Genomic DNA, 19476 nt, shown 5'->3' with positions numbered 1-19476 from the left:
CCTTTAGTTGGCTTGTTACAAGGGGCTTGGGTAGTTGTAATTTCCATTTTATTTTTGGACTTTCCTCTGTAGGGCAGAACACTAGGGCAGTTTTTTGCAGTCGGGTCTGCATATGGTGGGCTTTATATCAGGTTGTGGATGAGTGCGGCTTTCACTGAGTACCAGAGAGGATTTCCCCAGGTAACTGTGTGGGTTTCTAGTTAGGCAGAGCTGGCCATAAACCATGGCTCAGGGAGCTGGAACAGTCATTGAACTGCTTCAGGGTCCACAGTAAAGGCCTGCATCACTATAAACCAGTATCTTCCTCCAGGCCTTTTGAAGAACAGGACCTCTCCCAAACTGTGGCTGGAAGCAGTTTGGGATGGTTACAGAGTAAGTTCAGAATTTTCTGTGGGACCAAGTTGGGTGGGCCATTTTCTGGTCTGTAGTTAAGAACAGGGGTCCCGTAGTTTGCCACCTGAATGAGAGCCTGCCTTCTGAAAAAGAAAACTCCTTAATCTTGGGCTTTATGAGAGTTTTACAACTGCCTGCCTGGATCTCAAAGCTCTTTTAAAGGAACTTATTTTTGAGATGGGGTCTTGCTACATAACCCAGCCTGATCTTAAATTCCTGACCTGAAGCAATTCTCCTACCTCAATGTACCATGTAGCTGTCATTGCAAGTGTGAGCCATGATGCCTGGCTCTCATAAAGGCATTTTTGTCTAGGATGGCTGACAAATGTTCTTGCTCTGCGGGGATAAGCAAGTAGGGCACCTTTTATTTTTCCATCTTACTGTTGTCACTCTCCCTATACAGTTTTAGTTTTTAGTTTTTCTTTTCTTTTCTTTTCTTTTTTTGCGTCAGAGTCTCGCTCTGTTGCCCAGGCTGGAGTGCAATGGCACAATCTCAGCTCATTGCAACCTCCACTTCCCAGTTTCAACTGATTCTGCTGCCTCAGCCTCCCAAGTACCTGAGGTTACAGGTGTCCCCCATCACACCTGGCTAATTTTTTTGTATTTTAAGTAGAGATGGGATTTCACCATGTTAGTCAGGTTGGTCTGTAACTTCTGACCTCAAATGATCCACCCATCTCAGCCTCTCAAAGTGCTGGGATTACAGGCATGAGCCACCATGCCTGACCCAGTTTCTATTTTTTTATTTCCAAATTTGTCTGTAATTTTGGATTCAGACATTTAGGACAATTATACTAGAATTTACATATTATGTCTGAAGTAAATTAGATAATCAGTAAGCACTCCATATTTACTAATATAGTTATAAATTTAAGTTTGCTGTAGGTAAAAGAGAATGATAGGATTTGTACCTACTTTTGTACCCTAATTATAAATAATATAATTTATTCCCAAATATTTGTTTTATATATCAGAGGCTGTAACCGTATTCTGCAAAATATATATATATATATATATATGTAATTTAGTTGTAAGGCTATTCTTTGCCTCTAAAGTTGGATTACAGCAGTTTCATTTTTTGTAAGTATAGTATCTACTTAAAATTTAAAAATAATCTATAGTTTATTTTAAATGTTTATTAAAAGTTTCTCATTAGAATCTTGTATTTATGATTATACTGCATTTTCTCTAAAATTTTACTGCTGTACAGTTCATGCCAATGATGCAGAAGTACAAAGTTACAAATATTGTAGTTATCTAAACAAATTCTTCTTTAATGGTGCATCAATGTTGCATACCAGATTTTTTTTTTTTTTTGAAATGGAGTTTTGCTCTCGTTGCCCAGGCTGGAGTGCAATGGCATGATCTCGGCTCACTGCAACCTCCGCCCCTCCAGGTTCCAGCGATTCTCCTGTCTCAGCCTCCTGAGTAGCTGGGATTATAGGCATTTGCCATCATGCCCAGCTAATTTTTGTATTTTTAGTAGAGACAGGGTTTCATCATATTGGTCAGGCTGGTCTTGAATTTCTGACCTCAGGTGATCCGCCTGCCTCGGCCTCCCAAAGTGCTGGGATTACAGGCGTGAGCCACTGTGCCTGGCCTTGCATACCAGATTTTATGAGTAAACATTTCTCTTATTATTGTTTTCCAGTTTCATATTAGTGTATTTCTTCAGTGTAGGTTTCTTAACATCAGTTTATTGTGTTTTTTGGTTTTACCTATGTATTATAATTTCAGACAATTTTCAATTCTGTATGCTTTAATTAAGAGATAATTAAATCGCATATTGGGCTTTAATTGGCCGGGCACGGTGGCTCACGCCTGCAATCCCAGCACTTTGAGAGGCTGAGGCAGGTGGATCACAAGGTCAGGAGATGAGACCATCCTGGCTAACACGGTGAAACCCCGTCTCTACTAAAAATACAAAAAATTAGCCGGGCATAGTGGTACGCACCTGTAGTCCCAGCTACTCAGGAGGCTGAAGCAGGAGAATCGCTCAAACCCGGGAAGTGGAGATTGCAGTGAGCCAGATCGTGCCGTTGCACTCCAGCCTGGGCGACAGAGCAAGACTCCATCTCAGAAAAAAAAAAAAAAGAGATCAATCACCAAATGTCTATCACAATCATATTATATATGTGTGTGTGTGTTTGTAAATATATGACCCCAATTTTGGTTAAAGCTTATCTTGTATATATTATTTTTTAGCTAATTTTTAATGGTTGTTTTGTCTTCTCTAAGTTAGTAGTCATGGAAATAGTCTATTTTCACCATGTGTTTAATGATGAATGTATATTTTCTTTGTGTGAGAGAAACACTTTTGTAATTTGAGGGTAATTTTTAAAAAAGTTTATAATGCTGTATTTTTTTGTTTTTTTTTTTTAATGTTAGTGTTGTAAAAACATGTAACATGAAATTTACCATCTTAAATCTATTGAAGTGTACATTTCAGGCATGGTGGTGACTCACATCTGTAATCCCAGGATTTTGGGAGGCCAAGACAGGTGGATTGCTTCAGGCCAAAGTTTGAGACTAGTCTGGGCAATATATGGAGATTCCCTCTCTACAAATAATTTTTGAAAATAGCCAGGCATGGTGGTGTGCACCCATGGTACAAGCTTTTTGGGAGATTGAGGGGGAGGGATTACATTAGCTTTGAAGTTAGAGTCTACAGTGAGCCATAATTGTGCCACTGTACTTCAGCTTGGGTGACAAAGTGAGACCCTGTCTTTAAAAAAAAGAAAAAAAATGTACTTTTCACTCATGATAAAAATATTTACATTGTTATTCAAAAAACTTCTAGAAATTTTACACCTGTGAAACTAAATACACATTAAGTAACAAGTGCTCATTTTGCCCTCTTTTCAGCGCTTGACAAACAGCGTTTTACTTGCTGATTTTATGAGTGTGACTACTTAAGATATCTCAAATAAGTTGAGTCATATGGTATCCATAATTTCATTACTTGCTAATTTCAGGTGACATAATATTCTCAAAATTTATCTTAAAATGAGGCAAGGTTTTCTATTTGAAGGCTGAATAATATTACATTGTAGATCTATATTACATTTTTTGATGTATTTATAAATCAAGGGACATCTAGGTTTCTTCAGCCTTTTGGCTTTTGTGCATACTGATACAAAAAATATGGATGTTCATATGTCATTCAGGTCCTGCATTTTCTGTTATGAATATAGATTCATAAATGAGATTTTTGTATTTGATGATTTCATTTTTAAGTATTTGAGAAACATTTATAATTTTTTTTTTTTTTTTTGGAGACAGAGTTTCGCCGTTGTCGCCTAGGCTGGAGTCCAATGGCGTGCTCTCAGTTCACTGCAACCTCTGCCCCACTGGGTTCAAGTGAGTCTTCTGCCTCAGCTTCCTGAGTAGCTGGGATTACAGGCATGTGCCACCATGCCTGGTTAATTTTGTATTTTTAGTAGAGATGGAGTTATTCCATGTTGATCGGGCTGGTCTCGAACTTACGACCTCAGGCGATCTGCCCACCTCAGCCTCCTTGTTTTCCACCAACAGTCAACATAAGTTTTTTTTTTTAATTTGTAATTTTTTATTATTTATTTTTTTTTTTTGAGATGGAGTCTCACTCTGTCACCCAGACTGAAGTGCAGTGATTTGTTCTCATGTCCCAGGTTCAAACAATTCTCCTGCCTCAGCCTCAGGGTAGCCGAGATTACAGGCACCCGCCACTATGCCCGGCTAATTTTTGTGTTTTTAGTAGAGATGGGGTTTTGCCATGTTGGCCAGGCTGATCTCAAACTTCTGACCTACGGTGATTCACCTGTCTCAGCCTCCCAAAGCACTGGGTTTAAAGATGTGAGCCACTGTACCTACCTGGATGGTTTTATTTTTATTGCATCATCAACAGATTTTGTATTTTTAAAAAATTTATAGTAGCCATTCTAAATGGGTGATAGGTGATTTTGTTTTTCATTGTGATTTTTATGCATTTCTCTACAAATTGTAATTTTGTGTCTTTTTAAATGCTTCTTCCCATTTGTGTATATTTTTGGTAAAAATTTAGTTCAATTATTTGCCCATTTCCAAATCAGATTATTCAACTTTATTGTTAGTTTTAAGAGTTGTTTATAGGCCAGGAGCAGTGGCTCACGCCTATAATCCCAGCACTTTGGGAGGCTGAGGCGGGCGGATCACGAGGTCAGGAGATCGAGACCATGGTTAAACCCTGTCTCTACTACAAATATAAAAAATTAGCCGGGCGTGGTGGTGCGCGCCTGTAATCCCAGCTACTCGGGAGGCCGAGACAGGAGAATGGTGTGAACCCGGGAGACAGAGTGTGCAGTGAGCTGAGAACGCACTGCTGCACTCCAGCCTGGGTGACAGAGTGAGACTCCGTCTCAAAAAAAAAGAAAAAAAAAGTTGTTTATATATTATGAATATTAAGGAATATCACATGTGATTTAACAAATACTTTCATTTTCTAGGAGGCATTGTCTCTCTATTGAATGTTTTCTTTGATGTACAGAAATTTCGAGGTATAGTGTAGTTAAATTTTTCTGTTCTTTTCTTTGTTGTTCATGCATATAAGGTTGTATCTAAGAAAATGGTGCCAAGACCAATGTCATGTCTTTTTTCCATATTTCTTTTTAAAAGATTTGTTAGTTCCTTTTTTCTATGTGTTTTATTTAAAATATTTGTATATATAATTCAAGAAAATTATCCAACTTTATTTTATTAGTGTTGGTATCCACGTTTCAGCATCATTTTTTGAAGAGATTTTTTTCTATTGCTTGCTCATGGCAACTTTGTAGAAGTTCATTTGATCATACACAGAAGGGTTCATTTTAGGACTCTTTATTCTGTTCTTTCATCTACTTATCTGTCTTTGTGTCAGTACCACATTGCTGTTGTAGCTTTTAATATGTTTTGAAATCAGAAAGTATAATGCCTCTTTATTGTTTTCATAGTTGCTTGGCTATAGTTTTTTTTTTTTTTTTTTTTTTTTTTTAGAGACAGACTCTCGCTCTGTCGCCCAGGCTGGAGTGCAGTGGCATGATCTTGGCTCACTGAAAGCTCTGCCTCTTGGGTTCTAGCAATTCTCCTGCCTCAGCCTCCCAAGTAGCTGGGATTACAGGCACACATCGCCATGCCCAGCTAATTTTTTGTATTTTAGTAGAGACAGGGTTTCACCATGTTGCCCAGGCTGGTCTCGAACTCCTGAGCTCAGCAGGAAATCCACCTGCCTTGGCCTCCCAAAGTGCTAGGATTACAAGTGTGAGCCACCGTGCCTGGCTTGGCTATAGTTTTTAATCAAATTTTAAAATTGTGAAGAATATTTCTGTGAAAAATTGTACTATTGAATTTTATGTAGAGATTATATTGAATTAGTTCACCACTGTAGCTTGTATTGACAACTTTGGAAAAGTTAAATTCTTCGGTCCTTGAGCAAGAATATGTTGAAGAGTGTGTTTTATTTTGATATATTTTTGGATTTGCCAGTTTTGCTTTAATTCCTAGTTTTATGCAATTTTGGTCGAAAAACACAGTGTATAATTTTGGTCTTCTTAAATTTATTTGTCGTCGTTGTTGTTGTTGTTTTGAGACAGGATCTTACTCTTGCCCAGGCTGGAGTGCAGTGACATGATTTTGGCTCACTGCAGCCTCAACCTCCTGGGCTCAAGTCAACCTTAGCCCCTTAAGTAGCTGGGTGTACAGATATGCACTACCATCCCTGGCTAATTTTTTATTATTATTTGTAGAGACAGAGTCTCACTATGTTGCCCTGGCTGGTCTCAAACTTGTGGCCCCAAGTGATCCTCCTACTTTTGTTTCCAAAATTTTAGGATTATAGGCATAAGCAACTGCACCCAGCTGGTATTCTTAAATTTAATAAGACTTGGTATTTATCCTAGCAGAATACACAAGGTGCAAAGAAGAATATTGTATATTCTCTTACTTTTTACTGGAAAGGTTTGTATGAGTCTGTTAAGTCTACTTTGTCTGTGATATGGTTTGGATGTCCATGTTTCCACACCTCATGCTGCAATGTAATCTTCAGTGTTGGATGTGGGACCTGGAAAAAGGTATTTTTGTCATGGAGGTGAATTCCTCATGAATGACTTGGCACCATCGTCTTGGTAATAAGAAAGTTTACACTCTGTTAATTCAAAAGAGAGCTGGTTCATTAAAAGAACCTGGCTCCTTCACCTCACACTTTCCCTATTGCCATGTGACATTTCCAGTTACTCTTTGCCTTCTACCGTAACAGTAAGCTTCCTGAGACCCTCACCAGAAACAGATGCTGACACATACTTCTTGTACAGTCTGCCAAATTGTGAGCAAAATAAGCCTTTTTTCTTTACAAATTATCCACTCTCAGGTATTCTGCTATATGCAAAATAATTGGAGTTGGCAATTTACTTCTAAAGGCACTATGTTATGTTGGAGAGCAGAAAAAGCTGTGTTGGGTAAATGTAACCAATTTATATTTTCCTTCTATGTGGCTCTTTGCATTGGGCTCGCCTGGGGCACTGCACACACTTATTTGTAAATTTTTCACTGATGCATTTTGATCAGTATGTTTTTGTTACATTTATATGTCTATAAATAAATTGGGGCCTGTGGTATTTTTGTATGACATCTTATGTAGCTTGTGTGATTTTATACGTTACATAAAGTATATTTATCTCTGAGTCTAGCAAGTGGAATAATTTGTTATTTTTATTTTTTTCAGTTATGTGTTCTCATTTTACCCAAGACTTTTGGCCAGAGCAGCATATAAAAGTTCCTTTCCAAAAAGTGACACTGAGAAGATATAAAAACTGTGAACATAAAAATGTACATTTAAAAAAAGACTGTAAAAGTGTGGATGAGTGTAAGGTGCACAGAGGAGGTTATAATGGATTTAACCAATGTTTGCCAGCTACCCAGAGCAAAATATTTCTATTTGATAAATGTGTGAAAGCCTTTCATAAATTTTCAAATTCAAACAGACATAAGATAAGCCATACTGAAAAAAAACTTCTCAAATGCAAAGAATGTGGCAAATCATTTTGCATGCTTCCACATCTAGCTCAACATAAAATAATTCATACCAGAGTGAATTTCTGCAAATGTGAAAAATGTGGAAAAGCTTTTAACTGCCCTTCAATCATCACTAAACAAAAGAGAATTAATACTGGAGAGAAACCCTACACATGTGAAGAATGTGGCAAAGTCTTTAATTGGTCCTCACGCCTTACTACACATAAAAAAATTTATACTAGATACAAACTCTACAAATGTGAAGAATGTGGCAAAGCTTTTAACAAGTCCTCAATCCTTACTACCCATAAGATAATTCGCACTGGAGAGAAATTCTACAAATGTAAAGAATGTGCCAAAGCTTTTAACCAATCCTCAAACCTTACTGAACATAAGAAAATTCATCCTGGAGAGAAACCTTACAAATGTGAAGAATGTGGCAAAGCCTTTAACTGGCCCTCAACTCTTACTAAACATAAGAGAATTCATACTGGAGAGAAACCCTACACATGTGAAGAATGTGGCAAAGCCTTTAACCAGTTCTCAAACCTTACTACACATAAGAGAATCCATACTGCAGAGAAATTCTATAAATGTACAGAATGTGGTGAAGCTTTTAGCCGGTCCTCAAACCTTACTAAACATAAGAAAATTCATACTGAAAAGAAACCCTACAAATGTGAAGAATGTGGCAAAGCTTTTAAGTGGTCCTCAAAGCTTACTGAACATAAGTTAACTCATACTGGAGAGAAACCCTACAAATGTGAAGAATGTGGCAAAGCCTTTAACTGGCCCTCAACCCTTACTAAACATAACAGAATTCATACTGGAGAGAAACCCTACAAATGTGAAGTATGTGGCAAAGCCTTTAACCAGTTCTCAAACCTTACTACACATAAGAGAATTCATACTGCAGAAAAACCGTACAAATGTGAAGAATGTGGCAAAGCTTTTAGCCGGTCCTCAAACCTTACTAAACATAAGAAAATTCACATTGAAAAGAAACCCTACAAATGTGAAGAATGTGGCAAAGCTTTTAAGTGGTCCTCAAAGCTTACTGAACATAAGATAACTCATACTGGAGAGAAACCCTACAAATGTGAAGAATGTGGCAAAGCTTTTAACCATTTCTCAATCCTTACCAAACATAAGAGGATTCATACTGGAGAGAAACCCTACAAGTGTGAAGAATGTGGCAAAGCTTTTACCCAATCCTCAAACCTTACTACACATAAGAAAATTCATACTGGAGAGAAATTCTACAAATGTGAAGAATGTGGCAAAGCTTTTACCCAATCTTCAAACCTTACTACACATAAAAAAATTCATACTGGAGGAAAACCCTACAAATGTGAAGAATGTGGCAAAGCTTTTAACCAGTTCTCAACTCTTACTAAACATAAGATAATTCACACTGAGGAGAAACCCTACAAATGTGAAGAATGTGGCAAAGCCTTTAAGTGGTCCTCAACCCTTACTAAACATAAGATAATTCATACTGGAGAGAAACCCTACAAATGTGAAGAATGTGGCAAAGCTTTTAAACTGTCCTCAACCCTTTCTACACATAAGATTATTCATACTGGAGAGAAACCCTACAAATGTGAAAAATGTGGCAAAGCTTTTAACCGATCCTCAAACCTTATTGAACATAAGAAAATTCATACTGGAGAGCAACCCTACAAATGTGAAGAATGTGGCAAAGCATTTAACTATTCCTCACACCTTAATACACATAAGAGAATTCATACTAAAGAGCAACCCTACAAATGTAAAGAATGTGGCAAAGCTTTCAACCAATATTCAAACCTTACTACACATAACAAAATTCATACTGGAGAGAAACTCTACAAACCTGAAGATGTGACAGTGATTTTGACAACACCTCAAACTTTTTCAAACATAAAATAAATTATACTGGGGAGAAATTCTAGAAATGTAAAGAATGTGATAAAGGCTTTACATGGTTGTCACACTTGATTGTAGGTAAGATAATTTACATTGGAGTAAACTTCTACAAGTGTGAAGAATGTGGCAAAACTTTTAATTAATGCTCATACCTTATTGCACAGGAAAGAATTTTTACTTGGAAAAAGGTATATACACAAAGAATGTGGAAAAGCCATTAATATGTGCTCATATCTTACTCAACATCAGAGAGTCTGTACTTAATAAAACCATTATAGATGCAACTAGTGTCAAAAGATCTTTCAGAAAATAAAAGCCTTTAAAGTGAAGAAGATAATTCATTCTGAAGACAAACATAACAAATATTAAGAGGGTTGTAGTACCATTACTTGCATCACAGATCTTATTGTACACATTTTGTACTAAAGAAAACCCTGAAGCAGTTGCTCAAATACTGTTCAACATCAGAAAATTTATATTGGAAAAAAACCCCTGGAAAATGTAATAAATTTGTAAAAGCAGTTTTGAAAAACTACAGCTTATAAAACATGAGGGTCTATAATACTTGGTTGATAGTACAAAGTTTATTCAACATCAGGGAATTTATATTGGAGAAAAACCCTACAAATGTAATCAGTTTGGAAAAACATTTTTTAAAAAACCACAGCACAGAAAACACCAGAGGGTTCATACCAAAATATGTTTTTGCAGATGCAGTAAAAATGAAAAAAATTTAATCCGAAATTAAGTTTATGTAAATATCTGAGAATTCACAGTAGAAATATCTAAGGCATGGACACTTCAGACATTACACTAAATCAGTGCTAAGTACAGAAAACAACACAAAACTTGGTGGATAAATTATTGGTATATAACATTAAAAGAAGTAGAAGATTTTCAGTTATAATTACAATTAAAGCATACTTTTATCTTGAAAAAATTACTGATTTTTAAATTAGTGAATAATGATGTAATTAAACTCTCAAATAACTTTATGCTCTTTTTTCATTCCTGCTGTATTCACATGTGAAAGCATGTGACCAATTGTTGCTGCACCAAAGATATGAGAGATTCTTTTATTAGGTGGGCATTATTTAAAACATTTTTTATGGAACAGTAAGGATATTAAAGTGTAAGATGCAGCCAGGCATGGTGGCTCATGCCTATAATCCCAGCACTTCGGGAGGCTGAGGCCGGTGGATCACCTGAGGTCAGGAGTTTGAGACCAGCCTGACCAACATGGTGAAACCCTGTCTTTACTAAAAATACAAAAATTTACCAGGCACCTATAATCCCAGCTACTTCAAAGGCTGAAGCAGGAGAATCACTTGAACCTTGAAAGTGGAGGTCTCAGTGAGCCGAAATCATACCATTGCACTCCAACCTGGGCAACAAAAGGCAAACTCCATCTCAAAAAAAAAAAAAAAAAAAAAAGATGCGTGATGAAAATGTAACTGGAGAGGCTCTTTGTGGTTAACTTATAAAGGAGTGATACAGGAGATAGGTTTTCAGAGTAATATTCTTCTGCATTATAGTGACAAAACAAGTTTTTTATTTTAGTTAAAATTGGTTAAATTAGTAAGTCATTTTACTTATTGTAACTTTATGTAATTAAATGAAGTACATTTTTAAATTTTTAGATTACATGTAAATATAACTTTAAAAAAAATGTGTTAAGACCATTGTACATTCAATGAAGCATTATTATGCTTCTAACTTTAACCTATTTCACCTTACTCAAGAGTGTATGTAAAAGATGGTAACAATATACCATTTGGTAACATAATGGACTAACATTTCTAGTAATCTATTTCACCAGTGGCTTTCAACTGCAAATAAGTTAAAGAATATTTTTCTATAGGTTAAATATTCTTTTTTGTCTTATTTAAACTTACTGTTCTTAATTTCTGTGGGTACATAGTATGATTTTAATTACCTTATTTTATTCTTTGTGCTATTCATAATTTTTTTTGTTTGTTTGGTTTTTTTTTTTTTTTTGAGACAGAGTCTTGCTCTCGCCCAGGCTGGAGTGCAGTGGCGCGATCTCGGCTCGCTGCAAGCTCCGCCTCCCAGGTTCACTCCATTCTCCTGCCTCAGCCTACCAAATAGCTGGGACCACAGGTGCCCACTACTTGTTTGGGTTTTTTTTTGGAGATGGAGTCTCGCTCTGTCACCCAGGCTGGAGTACAGTGGCATGATCTTGGCTCACTGCAACCCCCACCTCCCCGGTTCAAGTGATTCTCCTGCCTCAGCCTCCCGAATAGCTGGGATTACAGGCGTCCACCATCACACCAGGCTAATTTTTGTATTTTTAGTAGAGACGGAGTTTCACCATGTTGGCCAGGATGGTCTCGATCTTCTGACCTCATGATCTGCCTGCCTCGGCCTCCCAGAGTTCTGGGACCACAGGCATGAGCCACTGCACCTGGCCAAATGTGTATATATTTATGCAATATATAACATGTTTTGATACAGGCATATAATATGTATTAGTCACATCAGGATAAATAAAGTATCCATTACCTTCAGCATTTATCCTTTGTATTACAAGCCAATTCTACACTTCATTATTTTAATGTACAATTAAATTGTTATTGACTACAGGGTCATTTTAATTATAAAAATTATATAGAAGTATAAATAAAGTCCATACATTCCTGAGTCATGAATAAACATTGTTATATATTTTTCTTTGACTATGTGGCCGTTCTGCCTGAAACACATACAGAGTTTTAGTTTTGACTTACATAGGGTTAAATATACACATACATTACTCTAAAGATAAACCTTAGGTGTAAGAAAATTATGGAGTAAGTAACTGTTCTTGTGTGAGTGTCTACCTATTTTAGGAAGAAAAAATCAATATTGAAGCAAAACAAGTAATTTTAATAAGGTGACTAATTTACTAGAAAACTAAAAACCTCAAAAATGCTGAAAGGAAATCTATACTGTCTGCTTTCTATTGAATTCATTACTGTAAGATTTTATGGTTTATGGGTTCAGAATCTCCCCATGCAAACTTTTTTTTTACTTGCTTGGTACTCATGCTAGACCCATAATTTTCTTTTTTATTATTTTTTCTTTTATAGTTTATGAGGTATTATGTAAGCTCACTGGGGATTATAAGAATGATTTTTATGAAATTTAGTTGTGCACACAAAATAATTTTTAGGTGCAATTCCACAATTAGTGTTTTAAGTTATATTGAGTTAGGATATTCGATTTTGTTTATTTAATTGGAGACTTCTATATAAACCTACTTTAGTTATTGTTCATTTCACTTTCTATAATTGACATATGTAAATTTATTGAGCTAATTAGTTCAGGTAAATACTAGGGAGGCTTCATAAGTTCTGAAGTTTTTTTGTTCTGTTTTGTTTTGAGACAGAGTCTTGCTCTGTCACCCAGACTGGAGTGCAGTGGCATGATCTCGGCTCACTGCAACTTCCGCCTCCCAGGTTCAAGCAATTCTCCTGCCTCAGCCTCCTGAGTAGCTACAGGCACACACTACCATGCCCAGCTAATTTTCTGTTTTGTATTTTTAGTAGAGACAAGGTTTCACCATGTTAGCCAGGATGGTCTCCATCTCCTGACCTTGTGATGTGCTCACCTCAGCCTCTCAAAGTGCTAGGATTACAGGCATGAGCCACTGCGCCTGGCCTTATGAGGATGTTTCTATACATAAATATAGTGAACAAACATGACGGTGCTTGCTGTGTAACAGATTGTCCATAATAAGCCAAAAACATTTCTGCTGGAGTTAGTTGGTAGCTTCAAGTCAGAGACGGAAAATATCAGTGATGAAATAGTATTGATTCTAACTGTGGAGAGAACATTTTCCTTATCTTTAGTAAAAATACAAAAATTAGCTGGCCGTGGTGGCATGCACCTGTAATCCCAGCTACTTAGGAGGCTGAGGCAGGAGAATCACTTGAACTCCAGAGGGAGAGGTTACAGTGAGCCAAGATCACGCCATTGCACTCTAGCCTGGGCGACAGAGTGAGGCTTCATCTCAAAAAAAACAACTGTAGTTTTGTAAGCATCCTCAAAGAAATCTACACCTGTTTCCCAAATACTTGTAATGCAAAGTTAAATTTCACAGAATCTTTTCACAAGAGTGGGTAGACAGCTGTTTTCTTCAAACTGAGACCTGGACTATAAGGTCTTGATTCTAGCAGATCTGGCAGGACTACCTACAAACCTGCATGCAGGGCTGTGTGAGTGGCTGCTGGAGCACATTGGTGGGCTGAGAAGGGCCATGGAGACATTTATGATCGCCAGACGCCTTCACAGCTGCATTATGCAAATGCTGGGCTTCACTTCCTAATGAGTTCTAGCAGACTAGTGTTTCCACCAGTCCCTGACCCATGCCTTCTGAATCTCCCTTGCCCAGGGTCCTCACAGCTGTCCACTATGTATGTCTCAGTCTCTGCTGATAGAGGCCACCTAAAATGAGAGCAGAATAGGCCTCAGAAAAAGCACCTAACAACCCTACTATAAGTATTTCAAAGAAAACCATTCAGATGTTCTCCAAGGCTTGTCTGTTGCTGCTTACTGTTCGTGAGAATGCTTTCTAAGCAGCAATAGATTTGAGAATGTCATTAGCCACTACTGTTTGTTTTCCTTCTAATGTCCCGCATTAACCAAAACCAAAATGAAACCAACAAAAAGCCTTCCAGGATATAGCTTTTGTATATAGGCCTAGCTGGCTAGCAGTAAAATTTGGACTTTAAATTGAATCTTGAATGATCTTCAGTGGTTACCCAGATAGCTCTTGGCATCAAACCCCTTGGCATCTCTTCCATTCCTTTTCCTATTCAAAATGTTGAGGTTAAAATACATCAAAGTACAGAGGGAAAAAAATCTTAGGTCTTCTAAAAATAATTATTTCATTTAGAAATCTGAATGATGGAGGGTTGGCAGAGGGTCACCAGAATTCAAAAGAGGTTGAGTTTAATCCTCCAGCCCAACTGTCCACATTTAGAAATGACAACATTCATGAACTAAGTCAATATAATTTGCGCGGATCTTACCCAACAAACCCTAAGCTGCAAAAACAAACACTTGCATTTACACTTTTTTTTTTTTTTTTTTTTTTTTTGAGATGGAGTCTCACTGTCACCAGGTTGGAATGCAATGGCACTATCTCGGCTCACTGCAACCTCTGCCTCCCGGGTTCAAGCAATTCTCCTGCCTCGGCCTCCTGGGCAGCTGGGACTACAGGTGCATGCCACCACACCCAGCTAATTTTTTGTATTTTTAGTAGAGACGGGGTTTCACCATGTTGGCCAGGATGGTCTCGATTTCTTGACCTCGTGATCCGCCCACCTCAGCCTCCCAAAGTGCTGACATTACAGGCATGAGCCACCGCGCCCGGCCTGCATTTAAACTTTTCTAAAATGTCAAATTAGCATATTCTTTCCTCAGTGTAAAGTTTTAAGAAGCTTTAATCTGCCTTTATGAATTACCCTTTCAAAAATATATTTAAATGCTAGGAAAAGTTAACTTTATTCTCTACTCACAAATTTCTCTTACTTTACAGACAAATGTGGTTATATACATTGTTTAAAAACAGTTTTCTACTAATGACACTTCATGTGTAGATATACACAAATGCTGTTTTTATTCTTCTGGGAATAAAAAGAGCTGTCCCAAGAACTAATAAAAGGATAAAAATATCTTTGCGGCTGGCTGCGGTGGCTCACGCCTGTAATCCCAGCACTTTGGGAAGGTGAGGCTGGCGGACCACGAGGTCAAGAGATGGAGATCATCCTGGCCAACATGGTGAAATGCCGTCTCTACTAAAAATACAAAAGTTAGCTGGGTGTGGTGGTGTGCACCTGTAGTCCCAGCTGCTCGGGAGGTTCAGGGAGGAGAATCGCTTGAACCCTGGAGGCTGAGGTTGCAGTGAGCCGAGATTGCCCCACTGCACTCCAGCCTGGTGACAGAGTGAGACTCAGTCTCAAAAAAAAAAAAAAAAAAAAAAAAAAATCTTTGCTATTTGCCCCTACTTGCTCAGCCATTTTTTTTTTTGTTTGGAGTCTGGTGTTTGTTCTTTTCCCTCCATTTTGTTTTTTTGAGACAGTGCACTGGTAGAAATTGGCACTGATGGGCCAGGCGTGGTGGCTCATGCCTGTAACAGCACTTTGGGAGGCCAAGGCAGGCAGTTCACTTGAAGTCAGGAGTTTGAGACCAACCTGACCAGCATCGTGAAACCCTGCCTCTGTTAAAAATACAAAAATTAGCTGGGCATGGTGACATATGCCTGTCATCCCAGTTACTCAGGAGGCTGAGGCCGGAGAATCCCTTGAGCCCAGAAGGTGGAGGTTGCAGTGGCCGAGATCGCGCCATTGCACTCCAGCCTGGGTGACAGAGTGAGACTCCATCTCAAAAAAAAAAAAAAAAGAAAAAAGAAACTGGCACTTACGGTTGGCTAACCTTTATGCTTCTTTGGAGCAGTGGAGAATTTTTAGCCCCCTGTAGAGGCAAATGTTGAAAAGTCTGACCTTGTTCTCAGGTGCTCCAGCTTCTTATTTACAGTAGAGCTGCCATGCCTGTAAAAGCCTATGGGCCAGGTCATAAGGTGGACTTTACTGTGAAGCACAGGAAGCACCTCATTCCTCACCCTTATCCTTGTGCAGAATGTGCTTGCAGGACCTGGAGAACAGGATGGTCCACACGATCCAGAAGAAGTGCTGAACACCAGATGCAGTGCTTTGAAGGTTATGTCCAGGGTCAGAAACTAGAATCAGTAGGCCAAGCAGCTGGCACTGACCAAAAGAAGGGCCTAGGCTAGGCTACTGGCCACTAAGGCTGGGTTGAAATGCTGGGACAGGTTGGAGATGTCAAGTCCAAGAACATCCAAAAGCTCTTACTAGACTCTCCACAATGTCTGTAGAAACATATGTACTCCCAACACAAACCTCTTGGTGAGCCAGGTCAAGATCTTTTGAGCAGCAGATATTGCCTTTTCACAACAGGCTATGGATGCTCCAGCAAAAGGTGTCAACTATGCCAGTGTGGCTGTTCTCAGTTCCCCAGTGACCCCATGTTTCCTGCACTCCTGAGGCCAGCAGCTCAAGCAGCAGCAGTAGCAACAGCAGGAGAGGCCAGCTCAGGCCCGGCACCTGAGGTCTGCCTGAGGCTCATGTGCCCATGCCAGCAGGGGGATGTGATGTCATAGTGCAGGATGAGGGCTACACACAGGGCTGGGTTGCCATGGGCTCAACAGGAGCAGCATTGAAGTGATCAAGGGCTGCATACCACACCTTTGTCCACTACTGCTGCCACCACCTATAATTTATAGGTAAACACCTTTTAGGAGGCACATATAATCATTTAGAAAGATAAAAACTCCCTCCTGCTACTTTTTTTTCTCCTTCTTTTCCCGTGCCAGACTTTTGGCTAACATCTACAAACATATTAGATGGCAGCCATATAAATTTTATTTTAATTATAATGCTTTCAAAATTAATAAATGAGTAAGTATAAAATAAAATCTTAACTACTGTATCAGCAAAAGAAAATCAAACTCATATTACAATTAAAGTGAAGAAAGTTGATGGGCTGTATATATTGATTGGTAAAAGTTTTAGATAGCAAAAGTTTCACAGGCAATAGAATATCCCATTACCCAGTTAGAGCAGGTAGTCAGATAGTGATGAGTTGGGTAAGGTAGAGGCCCTGGGAATGTGCCCCAGGAATGTCAAGTGATTATCAGGTGGTCATCTCAGGATTGATAAGTGGTCTCAGCTGGTGACAAGTAGGGGAACCCTCCTAACAAATAGAAAACATTTTGAGCGCTTGGGCAACAACTTAATAAAATCTCAAAAATTTGGCAAGACCATCCAAGCATGGACAGTGAGAGGCAAAATAGTGGAGTTTAACCAATATATGCCTTTCTCTGGAGGTGCTCAACTGGTAAAAATAATATCTCCAATAGAGCAAGCATAGAACCTCAGAACACTCATGAAGCATGCAGACGACTTCCCTACTGCTGGCAAGTACCGCACAAGCAACAGTGAGGCATTAATCATGCCAAAGGGACCAGGGGAGGAGTCCATAATACTAGAAAATAAGTGAATGTGTAAGAAACTGGAGCCAAGGTCCAGGTAGGGCACTTGATCTCTAAGTCACCCATTTGGTCCCTTTCCAAAGCTACTTTGCTTTCTTTCAATAAAGTCCAACTTTTGCTTCAAATTTGCTTTTTGTCTCTTGGCTAGATACTTTCTTTTGAGAAGACAAAAACCAAAATCACTGCAAACCTGTGCGGACTGGCCATTGGTAACACAGTGAGAAATGATTTATATTTTATTGCTGGTAACATATTAGTTATTAACTTCTCCATAATAAATAGAATTTCACATGTAAGGTTCTAATTATTATATGAAGCTTTTCATGTTTTCAGAAATAACTGTCAATTTTTCTCCAAGAATTAACAATTAATAGGTAGTCATTAACAATGCTGTGTTTATATCTCCTAAAATTATTAGATGGGAATAAGTTTTTATAAACAAAATCTTCTGGTGTGGAATGTTTTATCTTTTGCAGCTCATGCATCAACATATCCCAAAAGAACTGTGAATTTGGGAACTGCAAGAACTGAGGCCAGATTTGTTTACCATGGAAAATTTGGAGTGTTTTCCATTGCAGCTGACTCCATCATCATTTAACCTTCTGTTGAAGGACCAGTGAGAACCTGTTAATTTCTTTTTTCTCTCCTTTTCTTTTCTTTCTTTTTCTTTTCTTTTTTTTTTTTTTTTTTGAGACAGAGTCTCGCTCTGTTGCCCAGGCTGGAGTGCAGTTGCATGATCTCGGCTCACTGCAACCTCCATTTCCAGGTTCAAGCAATTCTCCTGCCTCAGCCTCCCGAGCAGCTGGGAACAGGTGCATGTCACCATGCCCAGCTAATTTTTGTGTTTTTAGTAGAGACGGGGTTTCACCATATTGGCCAGGCTGGCCTCGAACTCCTGACCTTGTGATCCACCTGCCACTGCCTCCCAAAATACTAGGATTACAGATGTTAGCCACCCTGCCTGGCCAGAATCTGTTAATTTCAAGCTGCAAAAGTCTTATTGTTTTAGGGTTAGCATTAAAAATGAGAAATGGGCAATTTTCTTGTATTCTTTGTATGTACTTAAGTGATAGTAAATAGATACTGAAACAAAGTGAAATGTTAATGGTGACTATCCAGAGCACCTGCTCTATTTTCTCTGGATACCCTGAGATTTCTGAATTTTTTTAAGGTAGTTTTGATCAGTGATTAGTACCACCTTGCCAGAAATGTGCTCAGTTCAGAGATAAGTAAATAAGTTGGCTAAAAGCACAATTACTAAGTAGTGAGGTCACAGCTGGATCATTGCTGATTCCATTTTCTCTCTTCAGATATTTTCAAGGCTTCATACTGTGTTACAGTGTAACTAAGAACATATAATTTGAAAACAACTTGTTTTTCATTTGTTTCTAGAAGTTATACTTCAATATTGGAGCATGGTACAACAATTTGAAAGACATTATTAGCCAATTTAATCTGAATTTGGCTAGAAACACCTAGAAAGCTCTAAGTACTGGATTTGAACCCCCCCCTTTTTTTTTTTGAGACAGAGTCTCGCTCTGTCGCCAGGTTGGAGTGCAATGGCGCAATCTCCGCTCACTGCAACCTCCAACTCCGTGGTTCAAGCTATTCTCCTGCCTCAGCCTCCCGAGTAGCTGGGATTATAAGCACCTGCCACCACGCCCAGCTAATTTTTGTATTTTTAGTAGAAACGGGGTTTCACCATGTTGGCCAGGATGGTCTCGATCTCCTGACCTCATGATCTGCCCGTCTCTGCCTCCCAAAGTGCTGGAATTACAGGCGTGAGCCACCACACCTGGCAAAGGCCTTTCTATGATATAAAAACTTGAGAATATACAGATGACTTTTTGCAGAATTCTGACAATGCTCTGTTAATTCCAATATTACAGTTTGAAGTTTGACTAAGCTAACAATAACTTAAATAAACAAGATTTCTAGCTTAAGTAATAAAATGTAGGGGAAGTAATCTTAAAAATTATTAGCTACAAAAACTAAAGCCAAGGTAATTATTCTATAGACAGTATCATGTATCCTATTTAATAGAATATTTCTATTTGTATATTTCTTCAATTTGAAAACTTTCAAAGATGTCTACACTA

The 19476-nt window shown here is 38.3% G+C and overlaps 1 protein-coding gene and 1 long non-coding RNA gene across 17 annotated transcripts in view; one reads left to right on the top strand and one right to left on the bottom strand.

Moving 5' to 3' along the window:
* The window catches only part of ZNF43 (zinc finger protein 43), a 47329-nt gene extending 36587 nt beyond the window's left edge, over positions 1 to 10742 (top strand). For 10 of the 14 annotated variants that reach the window (XM_063701164.1, XM_063701171.1, XM_063701170.1 and 7 more), the window contains 2 exons: positions 6641 to 6706; positions 7106 to 10742. In XM_063701164.1, the coding sequence (XP_063557234.1) occupies positions 6641 to 6706; positions 7106 to 9306 (2267 nt within the window). In that variant the 3' untranslated portion in view covers positions 9307 to 10742. Of the gene's footprint in view, positions 1 to 4856; positions 4908 to 6640; positions 6707 to 7105 lie in introns of all 14 variants that reach the window. The other 4 variants (XM_063701174.1, XM_063701176.1, XM_063701175.1 and 1 more) reach the window with 2 other exon arrangements.
* Positions 1 to 16458, bottom strand: part of LOC129528952 (uncharacterized) — a 37065-nt gene extending 20607 nt beyond the window's left edge. Inside the window, exon 1 of one of the 3 annotated variants that reach the window (XR_008674287.2) lies at positions 15929 to 16458. This is a non-coding gene — a long non-coding RNA (uncharacterized lncRNA). The other 2 variants (XR_008674288.2, XR_008674289.2) reach the window with 2 other exon arrangements.
* Positions 16459 to 19476: the final 3018 nt, after the last annotated feature.

This window comes from Gorilla gorilla, chromosome 20, assembly GCF_029281585.2.
Source record: "Gorilla gorilla gorilla isolate KB3781 chromosome 20, NHGRI_mGorGor1-v2.1_pri, whole genome shotgun sequence".
NCBI classification, from domain to species: domain Eukaryota; kingdom Metazoa; phylum Chordata; class Mammalia; order Primates; family Hominidae; genus Gorilla; species Gorilla gorilla.
Note: the sequence above shows the minus strand (reverse complement) of the source record. Positions and strands in the feature narration are given on the sequence as shown.